This window comes from Otolemur garnettii, unplaced genomic scaffold, assembly GCF_000181295.1.
Source record: "Otolemur garnettii isolate 467f Iridium unplaced genomic scaffold, OtoGar3 scaffold00019, whole genome shotgun sequence".
NCBI lineage: Eukaryota > Metazoa > Chordata > Mammalia > Primates > Galagidae > Otolemur > Otolemur garnettii.
The window spans coordinates 17,140,088-17,157,197 of NW_003852414.1; the positions used below are offsets into that span (position 1 = coordinate 17,140,088).

A 17,110-nucleotide genomic window follows, 5' to 3' on the forward strand; every position below is an offset into this window, starting at 1 on the left:
AAAAAAAAAAAAAGATAAAAAGGGTTGAAAAACACTGAACTGGTGAATGAGGCTTGCCTACTTTATGGGACTAGGTAATTAGTAAATGATACAATCTTTGTGAATAAGGTCTTTTTCGTTTTTGAAACAGTGATTTCACCTAGTTCATCCAGCCCCAGGGTCTCTATCACTCACTGAGCTTCCTGCAGAGCCTCTGATGCCTTCATCATTTCTCTATTCAAACGATTCCTGGTACTAGAATATAAGCTTTCTGAAAGCCGGGGTTTTGAGTGTCTGATTCCCTCTTGTACCCACTGCACATACTAAGCATTCCATAAATACCTGTTGGGTGGCTAAAAGACAGCAAATGATTTACCGTTGTCGCCGTGCCACAGAATTTGTATGGAAAAAGTAACAAGCCTGTTGGGCTTAATGATACTGCTCTTTGATTGTACAGCATTCTTCATTTTAAAGAACTGCGTCTCTGTGTCTCTGTTTGTAGACATTGCCATCGGGGTGCCCTTTGCAGGCAAGGACCAAAGAGGCCAAGTGCTCATTTACAACGGGAATCAAGATGGTTTAAACACCAAGCCTTCCCAAACTCTGCAAGGAGTGTGGGCCTCCCAGGCCATCCCTTCTGGATTTGGTTTCACTTTAAGAGGAGATTCAGACATAGACAAGAATGATTACCCAGGTAAGGTTTGCTTTCTTTCTGCGAGTGAAATGAGGATCACCCCTCTTGGAAAGGGTCTGTTGTCTGGAAAATGCATCCTGCAGCAAGCTGCTCTCTCCTGCAAATAAAGACCAACCTCAAAGGTGGAGCCAGGATTTTTGTGTGTGATTCCAGAGTGACTGTCAAGAGAATTTAGAGAAAGACAAAACAGACACTCCCTTTCCTGTCAAGAGACAATGATAGAAAGTCAAGATGGCTTAAGAAGCTGCATTGGATGTAACACTTAGCAACCCACGTTTTCATTTGAAACTTCTACATTATTTGGTCTCCGTTCTCAAAGACAAGTCACATTAGACATCTTTCTAGAATGATTTATTTTAACCCTCTAATTCCCTTTTGAGCTCATAGTTGCTATTAATTAACATCTGATCCTCACCATTTCTGTCAGGAAGCTTGAGTCTTTAAAGCATACATATTCTTCAGCCATATTTTGTGGGTTTCCAAAGACAGATTGACTGTTTTAAAGTGGAGGGGTAAAGACAAGAACGGGGTCATGATAGGGATTGTAAACTATTCTTGATTTCCTAATTCTCCTTGAGGGCTTATCATGGAAACCCATAGATCATTAATGTTTTGTGCCTGCTCTGTGAAAATGTGGATTTGTCCTAAAGGATTATTTCAGTAATCAGAGTTTTTAAGCAGAGAACATTAGACTTCTTGGTTTTATGGCTTGATTTTTCACTTTGATGTTGGTTATTTGAAGATGGTTTCAATAAGTACTTAGAAATCATTAATAGTTAAATGACAGCTTCAACTATTTGTGAAAACCTTGTCTCTTTCTGCCAGCCCCTCCCCTAATTGGGAATTTTCCACATGTAGAGCTTTTTTTATGGTTTGAAACAGCAGAACAACAAGCCAACTGCCTAGATATACATCATTAATTTCAATCCTTTGGCTCTCTCTTCTCCTCTGGGGTTAGGCATGAAGGATACCGCAACACATTCTTTTAAATTTGCCAGAAACCTTTCATAACACTAATACAGACATCACAGCAGGCTCAAATCAGATTTGGTTTTATGTCATATACTGATGCTTTCTACTTATGGCAATTTCAAGAGCATTTAGTTAAATTTGTCTTCTTAGTTTATATTACTAATCATTGAAGGTTAGTTGTTTTTGGGGGGGAGGGTTCCTCATTACCTAATCCACGCTAATTTAAAATAATTCAAAACTCTAGGCCCCTTTGTGTCCTACCCCAAATATGTCAGGGTGATTAATGAAATTCAACTCCTAGGTCACACTTTTAGATAAACAGTTAATTAGAAAGTTACTGGTATTCATTATGCCTGTCATAAGCTTCCTTTTCCCAATCTTTAGACCAGGGAACTTGACAGAAAAAAAGGCTGTGCCTTCCACAAGGCAAAGGAAACGAAGGATGTATCCATCAAATAGCCAGTCTGTCCATTTCCCTTCAAGGCTAAACATGTCCCAAACAGGAGCTGGGAAGGACAGTAACATGAAACAATTGTTCCCTCAAGGAGCACTCCCTTCAGGGAGAAAAAAACATAGTAGGTTAGAGAGAAGAATTGAAAGTCCACGCAATGTTAGTTTTGATCATTATTTAATTTTGTCGTTTTCATTCTTTCTTAACACTCAGAAAAAGTTTAATTGGAAGTCATGTGCTAGTCAATCGCCTCATTGCTGATGCTGGTCCACTTTATAGTTATCAGTGATGTCAACGCCACGTGTCTGTCTGTCTCCAGTCAATGTTCTTTCCTATGGCAGACCCGTCACATTGCTGCTTGGCTGAATTCCCATCCCTCAAGAGAGTCAGTCTTTTAGATTTCTTCTGTACATCTTAGTAGACCTGGATTCTGGCCCCGACAGGTGTCTCTTGCAATTCATAATCCAAGAACATTTTCCTCGGATTCTCTTCTTGCAAAAAGAATGGCACTCACAAAGTCTTTTTGTCCTGATACCAAAACCCCAGGGACCTATAGAGAAGAAAACTCCCTGATAGGCAGGGAGATAAACAGTTAATTAAGATACTGGATTTAAAATTTTCAGGCATAATTCAGGAGTCAGACATGAAACTTCCCTCATTTTTCTATAAGTGAATTTCACTTAGCTCTTAAGCCTCCAATTCCAAATGGCAGAAAACTTCAATCTTGCATGTACTTCTAGATTCAGACGTGATCTTATTTGGGTAAGTATTCGTTCACAGTCAAGATTCTCTTCCTCGTCCCTCTGCAGCCACTCTCCCGAGGAATGCAGTAGAAAGGGGTGTCCCTGTTGTCCAGAGACTGGAAAGGAACATCTGGCCCAGGTGTATCATCTGCCATTATTGGCCTGTGGCTGGAGAGCAGCTCTGTCCCTTGTGGTCTTTGAGGTGTTGTTCAGACTTCTATAGCTAATTCCATAGTACACATAGTGACCGCTCCTCAAAAGTTCCCTGTTAAGCTGGGCGTGGTGGCTCATGCCTATAATCCAAACAATTTAGGAAGCTGAGGCAAGGAGGATTGCTTGAGGCCAGGAGGTTGAGTCCAGCCTAGGCAACATAGCAAAATCCTGTCTCTTAGGAAAAAGAAAAAAAGAGAAGGGAAAGGAAGGGAAAAGAAGAGAAGGAAAAAGAAGATAAGAGGAACAAAAAGAAAAGAAAAAGAAGAAAAGGAAAAAGAAAACTTCGGCAATGTGGCACACACCTGTAGTCCAACTACTTGGGAGGCTAAGGCAGGAGGATGGCTGAGCTGCAGTGAGCTAAAGATCCCACCAATACACTGCAAACTGAGCAACAGGGCAAGACCTGGTCTCTAAAAGTTCCCTGTGTCCTGCCTGGAGCCTTCTTGTTCCGTTCTGGCCTCTTGTAGTCCACTCTCTCAGCAAGTGCTCCTGGACCCCTGTAGCAACTCAGATACACACAGATTGGGATCTTTAGGCTTCTGAGACTTCCCTTAGCTTTATCCATCTAGATTTCCTTTGCCTATTGCCAGTTTTCCACCCAGGCATCATCTCGATGTCCCATCACTCAATTGGATCGCAGCCTTCTGATGCCTCACCTGGGTAGCACTGAAAGCTAATTTCCTGAAGGCCGCTGAGCAGCCTGCTTTTAAACGCCGTATCCATTTCATAAACGGTGTGATCTTGTCCTCCATGGTTTGTCTTGGGATTTTCTAAACCAGTCCTTCTTGGAACTTGACAAGAACAACTTTCTTTCTCTCCAGGGTCCTGCTCTTTTCAAATCAAAAGAACTCTGCCTTTTAGATGATTCTTTGCTTTCTGAGTAGTACAATCCATTAGTTGACTTCCTCCTCCCAGACTTATCTAGTCATCCTTACGAGCTGTGGCTCTCAGACTTGGCTGTAAAATTTCCCCTGGGGAACTTTCAAAAACCCACATGCTCAGGTCACCCTCCAGGCCAATTGAATCAGAATCTCTTGGGATGGAGCTTGGGTGATGATGACATGTTTAAATGACCTCAGTGGTTCAGGTGTTTAGCTGTTAGGAACTGGTCCTATAGAGCTGTGGTCCCCAACCCTCAGGCTGCAAACTGACGACCTATTAGGAGCCATTCTGCCCAACAGGAAGTGAGCAGCAGGTGGGGGTGGGAAGCTTCATCTGTATTTACAGCCACTCCCCATTGCACATCACTGCCTGAACTCCACCTCCTGTAGGATCAGCAGCAGTATTAGATTCTCACAGGAGCAAACTGTGCTGTGAACTGCACATGTGAGGGATCTAGATTGAAGGCTCCTTATAAGAATCTAATGCCTGGTGATCTGAGGTGGAGCTGTAATACGCTTGAATCATCCCAAAACTGTCTCCTACTCCCATCCATGGAAAAATTGTCTTCCATGAAATTGGTCCCTGGTGCCACAAGGGTCGGAGACTGCTGCTGTAGGACAGGGTTTTGCCCACTAAAGGTGAGCACCTGCATCTTTATAAAATGCAGATCTGTTTCAGTAGCTCAACTGGGTGGGGTGAGAGTCCCCATTTCTTTCTTTTTTTTCTTTTTTTTATGGAGACAGAGTCTCACTTTGTCACCTTTGGTAGAGTGCCATGGCTTCATGGCTCATGGCAACCTCAAACTTTTGGACTCAAGTGATCCTCTTGCCTCAGCTCCTGAGTAGCTGGGACTACAGGTGCCCACCACAATGCCCAGCTATTTTAAAAATGGGGTCTCGCTCTGGCTCAGGATGGTCTCAAACCTGTGAGCTCAGGCAATCCACCCACCTCAGCCTCCCAGAGTTCTGGGATTATAGGCATGAGCCACTGTGCCTGGTCCTGAGAGTCCCCATTTCTGACAAGCTCCTGGTGTAGCCCTTGCTGCTGAGTCTCATGCCACACTCTGCAGTACGCTGTAGAGTGATGAGATTTACCACAGTGATTCTGAAACTTAGTGTGCATGCTACTTAATCTGTTGAGTCTGCCATGGGGACCCAAGAAGGACACCTGTCCCCTCTATAGGGGACCTCTGAATTGGCCTCCTGAACAGCTTAGAGACATTGAGAATCACTGGTACATTAACAAAGTGTGTCAGATTAATGTGAGGGTACAAACAACTAGGTTACAATGTTTGCATTTATTAGGTAGAGTCCCTTTTGAGATTGTGTCCCACACCCAAGAGGTGTGCCATATACCCTAACATTGTGCCTGTTAAGTGGGAGCGCACCAAACCCTCTTCCCTCTCCACCTCCCTTTTCCCCCCACCTCTAACATGAATTGAATTGAGTTTTTCTCTTATAAGGGTTGGCATGTATTAGATTGTCTACTGGCTTCATAGTAGTATTGAGTACATTCGATACTTGCTTTTCCATTCTTGTGATACTTTACTGAGGAGAATGTGTTTCAACTCCATCCAAGTTAATACAAAAGATGTAAAGTCTCCATCTTTTTTAATGGCTGAATGTGCATAGGCCACAGTCTATTATTAGTCCATTCCTGGATTGATGGGCATTTAGGTTCTTTCTACATCTTGGAGATTATAAATTGAGCTGCAATAATCTAGTGCAATGTCCTTATGATAAAATGATTTTTTGTCTTCTGGGTAGATGCCTAGTAATGGGACTGCAGGGTCAAATGGGAGGTCTAATTTGAGTTCTTTGAAGGTTCTCCATACTTCTTTCCAAAGAGGTTGTATGAGTTTGCAGTCCACCCATAGTGTAAAAGTATTTCTTCTCTCCAAACCTGCACCAGCATCTGCAAGGTTACTGAATTTTCTATGAATTAGACCTGAGCTAGAATGATGACAATGGACATTGAAAGGAAGAGACTAACAAAATAGCGCAAATGAAGAATAGACAAGACCTGGTAATGATGACCTGTGATGGGGCTGTGAGGGGGTGGCGAGGAGAAAGGAAGAGGCCAGCGTGGAAGGTGACTCTGGAATTTTGACCCAGGGTACCCAATAGCAGTGTGACATAACCAATAGACATGGGAATTTAGTTATAGAGATGGAGAAATTTGATTATGGAAATAATGTGTGCAATAATTTTCCTGACATCTAGTTTAACCACTCAGTATCTTTTAAGACTTTTTATGATAAATATTGTCACTGGCAAACAGACAAACAGGAGTCACAAGTATTTTCATTTCTAGCTCCAAAATTCATTTTCCTATTCAGAGGGCGGCTGTGTTCAGCTTTCTACATTGGGGCTCACTGGGAAACCAGGATTGGCCAGAGGAGGATCTTGTATACGTTAATTGAGTGGAAGCATTTCAGAGAAGAAACAGCTGTGACAGTCAGGAATCCTAAAATTCAATGATCTAGTCTAATCCGGTTAAACACGAGTGTATAAAAATACCATCTGCTAAAAGCATAGCCCAGACATTAGAGGGTGGGAGAGGGGAAGTGCAGCTTTTGTTGAAGAGCTGAAATCGTACAGGCAATAAAAACTGGAGGAAAAACAGGGGCAGGATGCCAAGACTAACACTGTCTCCTTCAAGGCCCCTGATATACAATTATAACGTGAAGCCATTTCAGACAGTTAAACTCAGTGAAATAAAGTGACCAGCATTTATCTGTCTCAATGAGTGCTGTGTGTGTTATAAGCAAACAAGTGAGAAAGAAAGACTCAACTTAGGGGTGGCTTTACCCAAAGGGAATAATGCATTTTAATTCAACTTTGAACTCCTTGATATTGTTGATTTGAAGTTTAGTTGAACTGCATTCAAATCTTTACAGTCAAAGTTTATTTTTCCTTCTCATACTGCTACTCAAGTTTGTATGAAAAGCAAAACATTACATTCTTATGGAGCCAGATTTTCATAGTTTCCTTATAAACACTTTAGAAATTAGAATATTCTATCTTTATAAAAATATCTGATGAATTTGGATTAAGTTGAATTAATTCAACGGAAAGAGTTCTTGGACTTGAATCAAGCCGTGTCATGCGTTGGAAGTAAAAATGAATGGAGAGGGAAGGGACCTGAGTTCTGGAACCAGTTCCCCCAAATGCGATTTTAGTAACTCAGCCTCCCTGGATCTTGCTTCTCTCCCTTGAAGCGATGTGGGTCTGTGGTCTGCTTTTCCCAAAGTCCTTTAAACCCTAGACTTCTCTGATCCTATAATCCCATTGTTAGATTTACTGCCTGCCTGGACTGTTCTATAATATTGGGTAGATTATTAAAGTTGTATCTTAGAAGGAGGGGGGAAAGGACTTAGTGAAATTATAAAAGACTTTTAAAGCATGTGTTTGATTTTTAATTTTTATGGACTCATAATAGTTGTACGTATTTATGGGCCACGTGAGACATTCTGATAGAAGCATACAAAGTGCAATGATAAATCCACATAACTGGAGTATACATATCTCAAACATTTTTCAGCCCTTTGTACTGGGGACATTCCAAACCTACCTTGTTCTTGGCATTTTTGTGGGAATAATTTTAGACTCACAGAGAAGTTGCAAAAAACAGTAGCATCTCATAAATGCTTCACCTACTTCTCCTCATGTTAATATTTTATATGTATGACCATAGCACAGTCATCATTGGGTGACCTAGACATCCTAAAATTTTCACCATTTGTCCTACTGTTCTGTTTTCCAGTCCAGGATCCCACGTTGCATGTAGTCATCCTCTGTCCTTACTCTCTAGCAATCTGAGACATCCTGTTGGTTCTTTGCTGTCACAACTTGATACTTTTGAAGAGTACAGGCCAGACATTCTGAAGAATGTGTCTGAATTTTTAAGTTTGTCAGATGTTCATTCATAAATAGATTGAGGTTATGTATTTGGGGCAAAAACCCTACACAAGGGATGCTGAGCCCTTCCCAGGGCATCGTATCAGGAGGACCATGTCATCTGTTGTCTTTTTACACTTTTATCGCTTGCTTAGGGTGGTATCAGCCATGCTTCCCCTCTGTAAAGTGACTCTCTTTCCCTTTTTTGCAATAAATGTCTTTGGAAAGATATTACAAGACTGTGCAAATAACCTGTTTCTCGCTGTACGTTTGCCTGCTAATCTGAGCTCTATTCATGAGTCTCACCTGCAATAATTATTACCGCCTAATGGGAATTTTCTTTTTCCATCATTTCTTTTACATTTATTCATTGCAAGTTTAATGTAAGAAAAATATATCTCTTCTCCCCCATTTATTCATGTATATTGATACGGACTCATGGATGTTTGTTTTATACTTGGTGGGTTATAACCCAGTGTAGCATTTATTTAGTTGCTGAAATTGTCACATGTTTGGCAATTGAGAACTTCTAGTTCTGGTTCTAGAGTTCTTTTGACATCTCCCATCCTTTCGCAAGTGTTTCCCTAATTTCTAAAACTCTGAAACACTCCAAGCTCTTGTATTTTCCCCTCCCCAGCCTTGGAATCCTCTATTTATTTGTCACCAAGCCAAGGTTCTTTTTATGAATAATAGTATTTAGAAACCAAGAGCTGGACACCTGGTGTTCTCATGGCTGCTGAAATGTCAGGATAAGACCTGTAATGTATCTTATAGTTTGTCGTGTTCCATATGTGATAGCTGCTATATTCCAAACATTGCTGTTAGTTGTAATCAGCAAATACGCTTCTTATTATTCAACCTGTATTTGGTAAGTCCAAATTTTGCATTTTAGTCCTCAGAAACAGGTATTTGGGCAATGCTGATATTATTCAGCTAATGTTGAGAATAGTCACTAATTGTCTTCATTTTTATAGATGATGATGATGGAAGAATATTTATTGATTATATGATTTCAAGAGATTGTGGTATTGGAAATGCAGGTATTTCATTTATCCAATAAATACATGTTGAGTGCCGTCCTTGTGCCTGGCACTGTTCTAGGTGTTGAGAACAGAGCACTGAATTGAGCAAAGCTCCTGATCTCAAGCGTCTGAGTTCAAATTCTGGTGATAACACTGGCTGAGTGTGCACCTTGACAAGAGACTCAACTTTCTCGAAATAGGTATAACAATACCCAATAATAGTAGTTTTTTTTCCTTAAAGGAGGTGTTTTGGAGGCTAAGTCAGATAAAATGTATAAAGCAGTTAGCACTGTGAACAGCATCTGGTAGCAGTCATTAAATTTTAGTTATAAATGACATTTGATACTATATTGACACAATCTAGGCCCTTAAGAGAAATACAAGCATGGATATAAAGCACTCAACAGTTAACTATCCTGGCAGCATGCGAGAAGAGTTTTTATTGTTGAGGATTCATTGAGGGTACAGAAAACCAGGTTACACTGATTGCGTGTGTTAAGGTAAAGTCCCTCTTATAATTGCATCCCATCTCCAAGAGGTGTGCCATGCACCATGACCCCCACCCCCTCCCTCCTTCTCACTCTCTGCTCCCCCTTCCTCTACCCCTAACTATGTACTAGGCCATCAATTGTCCTCATATCAGAATTGAGTACCTTGGATCCTTGCTTCTCCATTCTTGTGATGCTTTACTAAAAAGAACTCCATCCAGATTAATTCAAAAGATGTAAAGTCTCCATCTTTTTAGTGGCTGAATAGTATGCCATGGTTTACATACACCACAGCTTGTTAATCCATTCCTGGGTTGGTGGGCATTTAGGTTGTTTCCACAGTTTGGCTATTGTAAGCTGAGCTGCAATAAATAGTCTAGCACAAATATCCTTATGATAAAATGATATATTTTCTTCTGGGTAGATGCCCAGTAATGGGATTGCAGGATCAAATGGCAGGTCTAGTTTGAGTTCTTTGAGGGTTCTTCATACTTCCTTCCAAAAAGGTTATATTAGTTTGCAGTCCCACAAGCAGTATCAAAGTGTTCCCTTCTCTCCACATCCAGGCCAGCATCTATAGCTTTGAGATTTTATGATGTCGGCCATTCTCACTGGGGTTAGGTGATACCTTAGGGTGGTTTTGATTTGCATTTCTCTGATAATTAGGGATGATGAGCATTTTTTCATATGTTTGTTAGCCATTCATCTATCTTCTCTAGAGAAGGTTCTATTCATGAAGGTTAAAAAAAAAAATGAGTTGAACAGAGTACTTCTCGCTAAAGTGATGAGAGGAATTAGTGAAGCAGGATCTGAAGATGTACCGTAATCATAAGTGATTACATTCAGAAGGCATTTGAAGATGGAACACAGCCTGAGCAAAGACTCAGGGGATGTCAGGTAAAGTGTTCTTACCATGATGAGAATAATTTTAAATGGACTTCCCAGGTCAAGGAGCATCAAAATGGTAAACAGAAAGAGTGGCTGAGACTTAACAGAGGACCACATGTACTAATGCACTTTGATCATCATTTGATGCAGATAATGTCCTGCTCTTGAGAAGCCTTTATTTTACCAAAGTATACAATGCTGTGAATTGATTATTTCATGCGGTGATACACATGTCAGAAAAAAAAATTACTGTTTGGCAAAATTTCCTTAACAAATTTCTAGGACTGCACAGTAGAAGCAGATTTTTTGAAGGAATTTGGCTTAAAATAATTACTGTTGTCTGTTCTCATTTTATGCAACAAAAACATTGCCTCATTTGTCTTCATTAGCATCCATTACAAACTTTTACAACCATACCTTTTTTTTTGTATGTGTTGATTGTTCAAAAAATATTCCATCCACAAAGGAAATATTTTCTATCTTTAAGATAAAAAAGTAATTTGGCAAGTGAATTTGTTTAAATTGATGAGGGTGAATATGGAGAGAGGTAAAGGTGAAAGATTCATCTGGAACAAATAACAAAGGGCCTTCAATAGCATGTTAAATAATTAGCACTTTATTAGAAAAATAGCAGAGAAAGGCAATGTTTTATGTTTGAGAATGATGCTTATGGACCTCAATCTTTAGCAATGAGCAGAATGAGTTATTAATATAATGAAAAAGAAACTTGAGATCAGAAGTTGTTAAGGTGCCCAGGTAAGGAGGAAAGGAGGACAATGAAATGACCCAAGCCATGGGTACAGCAGCAACTATGCAGCTAGGGATGTAGCGAGGGATGTCTGGGGATTAAGAGCCTTTGGGCCACCTCAGCTCCTAGGGTATGAAGACTAGCAGATGGCTATCTACCATCAGAAGAGAATCTAGGAGCTATTCTGCACACTTCTCAAGAGATCCACTGTCCACATATCTTCAACCTCGTCATGTACCTTTATAGTCAGAGATGTATTGGTAAATGTTTAACATGCACCTGCTCAGGGGGAAAAGAAAAAGAAAAAGCCCAGATTTGTAGCTTTACCAATTTCTATTGTGTAAATATTCTCACCATACTTGCTCTCGAGCTATAGTGACTCTTACATGTTAAGAGTGTTTGGTTGCTCCACGCGACACTAACATGATCCCCACGTACTTACCTGCTACTGCCCAGCCACTCACAAATACAATCAACTCCTGTTTACTTGATGTCTTTCCAAAGAGGAATTTCTTTTCCTATTAAGAAACTCACAGATCCTAGTTGAGAAAGACCATTGGCCACATTCACCACTGCATTTATGAAAGACCAACACAAAAATGAGCTACAGTCAGCCATTTTCAAGTCCAATGACATAACAGGCTAACTGCTTTTGCTTTTGAACCTTTAGATTAAAACATGAAAGCCTAGCAACTGTCACATCTCTAAGACAAACATTTCTATTTTGTTTATGTTGTGAAGACTTGTGAGTCCCTCCACCTGCCCTATTTTGGACTCACCTTGGGAGAGGCAGCCCTTTGGAAAGATTGTGCCTTGGATGCTATTCTAAATCAGTGACCTTCCAAATGAGGCTAGGAAACCCTCACTCACCTGACTTGCATCCCTTCCCATGCTTCACACCAGAACTCTGCCTCAAGGGAGCTTTAAATCATATCCCACCTGTAGGTATAAATACAGCACATTTTCTCTCACCAGGCAGAAGAATCTAACTGTATGACTATAACATTTATATGCTACACATCATTTGACAGCTCAAGTTTGAATTAACTTCCTTCCACATACTCTTGAACACCAGCTTCTTTCTGAAACCCAGGGCATCCGTGTCAAGATATCATTTATACTTGACCTTGCTTGTAAAGATACAGTTAATAGGAACCTGCTGCTTGGCTGTGGCTTTTTGTAATGGGGGAAGGGAGATAGAGTTTGAATTAGTTGGAATAAATTCCTCTCCTGTGCTTTGAATCTCTAGTATTTCTGCTGCAAGTTCTTCCTATGCATCATTTAGATTTATTAATATGCAAATGAAAAGCTATATTTTTGTGCAGTCCACTTGATATATCCCTTCTGCCTCAAAGTCTTTGCACATCCTGGCCATTTTCCCAGGAGTTCACTTCCCACTTGGAAACCCAGGTCAGATGTCACTTCCTCAGGAAGCCGTCCCTGACTCTTATCCTTCCTCCAAAAACAATCATCTCAGATGGAAATCACACATGTCTTCAATTCTTTGATAAATGTCCCTTCTGCCCCACTACACTAGACAATGAATTAGTTGAGCGACTGGATTTGGCTTTGCTCACTTTAGAATCTTACTGTCTAAACACACATGGTCAATATATTTCAGTGACTAACTACATGTGGATAAATGGACCGACCAAATTCTAGCCACACACCTTTGTATATAATAAGCTACTGCTCTTATCTCTCTTTACTTCCAACTCTACTTAAATAGGTCGACAAAAGTGGAACCTCCATAGTTGACGATCTCCCTACCTCCTTAAATTGACCAAATTTTTATGGACCGGACACGAACCACATATATGTATCAGTACAGCAGGCCTAGTTCCTTATGTTGCTCACCTCTGTAGATTGACCAGTTTGTCACAGCCTCGTGGGTGGTCAATTCACAGAGGTTCTACTGTGTTTTTTATCTGTTTAGAATGATGAAATAGAAAGTAGAGAAAGAAATAGAAGTAGAGATGATGATGATGATGATGGCCTTTTAAAGTAAGCATTGGTGAGGCTGGGCACGGTGGTTCACACCTGTAATCCTACCAGTCTGGGAGTTCAAGGCAGGTGGATTGCTTGTGCTCAGGAGTGTGAGACCAGTCTGATCAAGAGCGAGACCCTGTCTCTAGTAAAAATAGAAAAATTAGCTGGGTATCATGGTGGGTGCTTGTAGTTCCGGATACTTGGGAGGCTGAGGCAAGAGGATTCCTTGAGCCCAAGGGTTTGAGGTTGCTGTGAACTTTGATGCCAGGATACTCTACCTAGGGTGACAGGGAGACTCTGTCTCAAAAATAGGAAAAAAAAAAAAAAAGCCAGTGTAAGCTAGGCATGGTAACTCACTCTTATAATCCCAGCACTCTGAGAGTCTGAGGCAGGTGGATTGCTTAAGCTCAGGAGTTCAAGACCAGCCTGAGCAAGAGTTAGACCTCATCTCTAAAAATAGTTGGGCCTTGTGGCAGGCACCTGTAGTGCCATCTACTCGGGAGGTTGAGGCAAGAGGATCACTTGAGCCCAAGAGACTGAGGTTGCTGTGAGCTATGATGCCATAGCACTTTACCCAGCACAACAAAGTGTACTGTCTGAAAAAAAAGTAATAATAATAAATAAATAAATGAAGTAAGCACTGGCATTCCTCTCCTGGGGTCACAGGAGGCTCCACTCCAAGTTGCACACTCGTTCTTGGCAAGCATTCAGACTTTGGCCTTGGACATTTAGATGCTAATTGCTGTTCAGGCTGCTAGACCAGGAGGACAAATAGCCAGCATGCTGGACAGAGCAAAGTCATGGTCAGGAGACCTGGATTCTCCTTTTGTACCAGCTCTGTGGTCTTAACCTTTGTGTATCCAGCCACACAAGAAAAATGACAAAACTAATCCCCTCCACTCAGGATTGTTATGGAGGCAATTTATAAACTGTAAAGTACTTAACACTGTCAATTGTTCTTCTTTTAAATTAAAAAATATTATTGATATATAATATTTGTCAGGATTTATGAGGGTACCTATGGTATTTTGATACATGCATGGAATGTGTGATGATCAAGTCAGGGTATTTAGAACATCCATCACCTTGGACGCCTCAATTGTTCTAATTTTTAAACTCTGCTGGTCAAATGGAGGTAGAAAGGATGGAGACAAGATTCAAGGCTGAGCGGTCCAGGTTCTATTCCCTGGACCCAGGCCTGTGCTGGAAGGTGATGACTCGGTAATCTTTGTTTAAAATCTCCTGTGGGATGAAGGATGGAGATTTTCAAAACAATTAATACAGCATGAAAATGGAAATCGCACATGTCTGTGATTCTTTGATAAATGTGATGATACTAATGGTCAGTTACCCAAAAACTATCAACCCTAAGAGGAGTTTCATGAGAGTGAGGGTAAAGCAGAAAGTTCACGGTCCAGCCAGACTCTACTAAATCATGAAGTAGGTGAAGCTCATTTGGGGGATGCTCAGATTCCTCATCCTCTGTCCCTAAGAACTGCTGCGTGCCAATTACCTCTTCTCAAACATGGCTGGAGAAAAGCCTGATCATCTTATTTTCATCAGGACGTGAGTGGTCTCGGAGAAGGGGGTCATCACTGCAGTGGAATGGCCTGTTTCTAACAAGCCCCCTGGGTGAGTTGACTGATAGACTCTCGGTAGCTGGAGGGCTGGAGGGCACATCTGTTTCCATGTCCACTGCTGAATCCCAGCAGTTAGGGCAGGACCCAACTCGCCGGGGGTGATTGGTAGCATTGCTTAATCATGTGCCCAGTGTGGGGAACCACTGGCATGCCTGTCCGTCCTTCTCCTTCACACCTGCCTTGAACTCCATCCACCATATCTTAGTGCATTTGTTTGCTCGTGCTGCCTTAACAAAGTAGGACAGCCTGGGTGACACAAAAAGGGGGCTGGAAGTCCAAGGTCAGGGTGTGAGAGGGTTGGTTTCTTCTCAGGTTGCTCCGGTGGCTTGTCAGTGGCTGTCTTCCCCCCAACTGTGTGTCTTCACCATCCTCTGTGTGTACTGGTGTCCTGACTTCCTCTTCTACAGACACCAGTCCTGTTGAATCAGGGCCCACCCATAAGACCTCATCTTACATTAATTATCTCTTTAAAGACTCTTACCCTTAATAGGGACACATTAGGGGTCCTGAGAGCCAGGACTTTGACATATGACTTTTGGTAGATAATTCAGCCTGTGACACTTACCAAATGTATAAAGTCTCCTAACGCTTTAATCATAGCCGTTTGTCTAGCAGGCCGGACGTGGGAAAAGTTTCTTGGGACCCATCAGACTCTGCTGAAGCCTGTGAAATCATTCCCAATAAGCAGCCACTTATAAGTGACACTGGCCCTGAAGAAACAAACTTTTCCCTAGGACTTTTAGCCACTGACTGGACAGCACACATATACCACGTCGATGTGGCCAGGACAAGTCAATGCAGTGACATGGAAAGCAACAAGTGAAGTGTCACACAATGAAAAGGGGAGGAATTATCCTTGTGGCCACAGGACGCTAATAACATACAGAAAACTATTTTCATAAGGCAGACTCGTCGTTTGATATTTCGCTCTTATTTTTTGTGGGTTTATTTTTTTTCAAAAAGGAAAATAAACCCTTAGTAAATGAGAATGTTGCAACCCAATACCACGTTCCAACTCATAAATGTTTCTCTTCAGAGTTCATTTGGAAGCCTTTCAGACAGATTGGTAGGATTATTACTTTCTGGGATAAATTCATGCATTTTTTTCCCCCAAACATTTCTTCCTCAACCCATAACCTTCCTCTCAGCAATATTTCGCATGTTGCAATAAAAGAGGAAGGAAGAAAGGCAACCTCTATTTTTAGATTAACACATTTGCCAAACTCTAGGAGACTTATCTGAATGCCTGCTCCCCACAGACAGGAGTTGTTTTGTGATTGCCAAATGCTTGAGCCGGTTTTATGACCCTCTTCCAAGTGGACATGGCGGGATGCACGCGCCATCTTTAATGCCCCCATGTCACACATTATTTCCAGCCCTGTGGTTTCTCTGAATATCATCATCATGTGAAAGTGGGCCGACCCTGGGTGGGTTCAGGGAAACAGCTATGCATGACAGATTTCACTTGTCTTTAAAGTGCCTGCTTCTGCAGGCAGAGGGTTGGCGGGCAGGGACCCAGGCAGGGATGCTTTCTGGAGGAGATTCTGGGAGCTATGGCTTTGGCAATGCCAACACAGGAGCCGGGCATCTGTGGAGCCGGCAGCTGAGTCATGGAGGTGAATGGGCTGAGGTCCCATCTGGCAAAGCCAGAGAGAAAGCCAGAACCTGGTTGTCTCTCAGTGGCGCCCCAAGGACACCCCACACATTCAGGAGCAGGGCTGAGTCAACAGACAAAGGAGGGACCTGGGCGGGTCTCTGAGAGCCCCGCAGAGTGCAGTCATCCAACCCCAACAAATGCTGCTGAGGGCTCAGCTTTCTCATCTGGAGAACCTTAAAGACTTCACCACAGATTTGGCAATGAATGCTGACTCACTCAAAGTTGTTCAGAAGCCCGTGGCAAAGTGACCTAGAATTGAGAATTCCTAATTTTTCACCCTCCACTGGGTCATTTGCCACTGGAAATACAATGCTGTGTTTAAAAGAAGGTTCCCAAGGTTTTAGAGAGATTTGATGAGAGGGATGTACAGATCAGGACTGTCCTGTTAGATAAAGCCAACACCTGTACATAGCAGTTTAGAGTGACTTTCCCCAAATTTTACCCAAAGATAAAGGAGCCATCCATGTGGAGGAATCTACTCGGCAATTTAAAAAAACCAACTACTGGTAGTCACAACACCATGGATCAGTCTCGAATGTACTAAGCTGAGTATAAGAAGCCAGGCCCTGAATACTGTCTGGGTCCATTTATGTGACGTTCTAGAAAACAGAATAGCCAATTCCAGAGACTAGGAGCCAGGTCAGGCTTGACTACAAAACAGTTTGGAGGACATTTGGGAGTGATGGAACTGTTCTCTGTCATGACTACTGCAGTGGTTATAGGACTGATGTGTTTATCAAAGCTCTCAGATCTGTATCCTATGAAGAATGGAATTTGGTGCATCTTTGATTTTTAAAAAAGTTTAAAGAGAGAGAATAATAGCATGTGTGCTTCTAGAAGGCAGT

At 41.7% G+C, this 17,110-nt stretch overlaps 1 protein-coding gene across 1 annotated transcript in view; it reads left to right on the plus strand.

Annotated features, from left to right (window-relative positions):
• The window catches only part of ITGA8 (integrin subunit alpha 8), a 167,754-nt gene that overhangs the window by 69,186 nt on the left and 81,458 nt on the right, over positions 1-17,110 (plus strand). Inside the window, exon 13 of the mRNA XM_003786791.2 lies at positions 482-673. Coding sequence (XP_003786839.1) covers positions 482-673 — 192 coding nt within the window. The remainder of the gene's footprint in view (positions 1-481; positions 674-17,110) is intronic.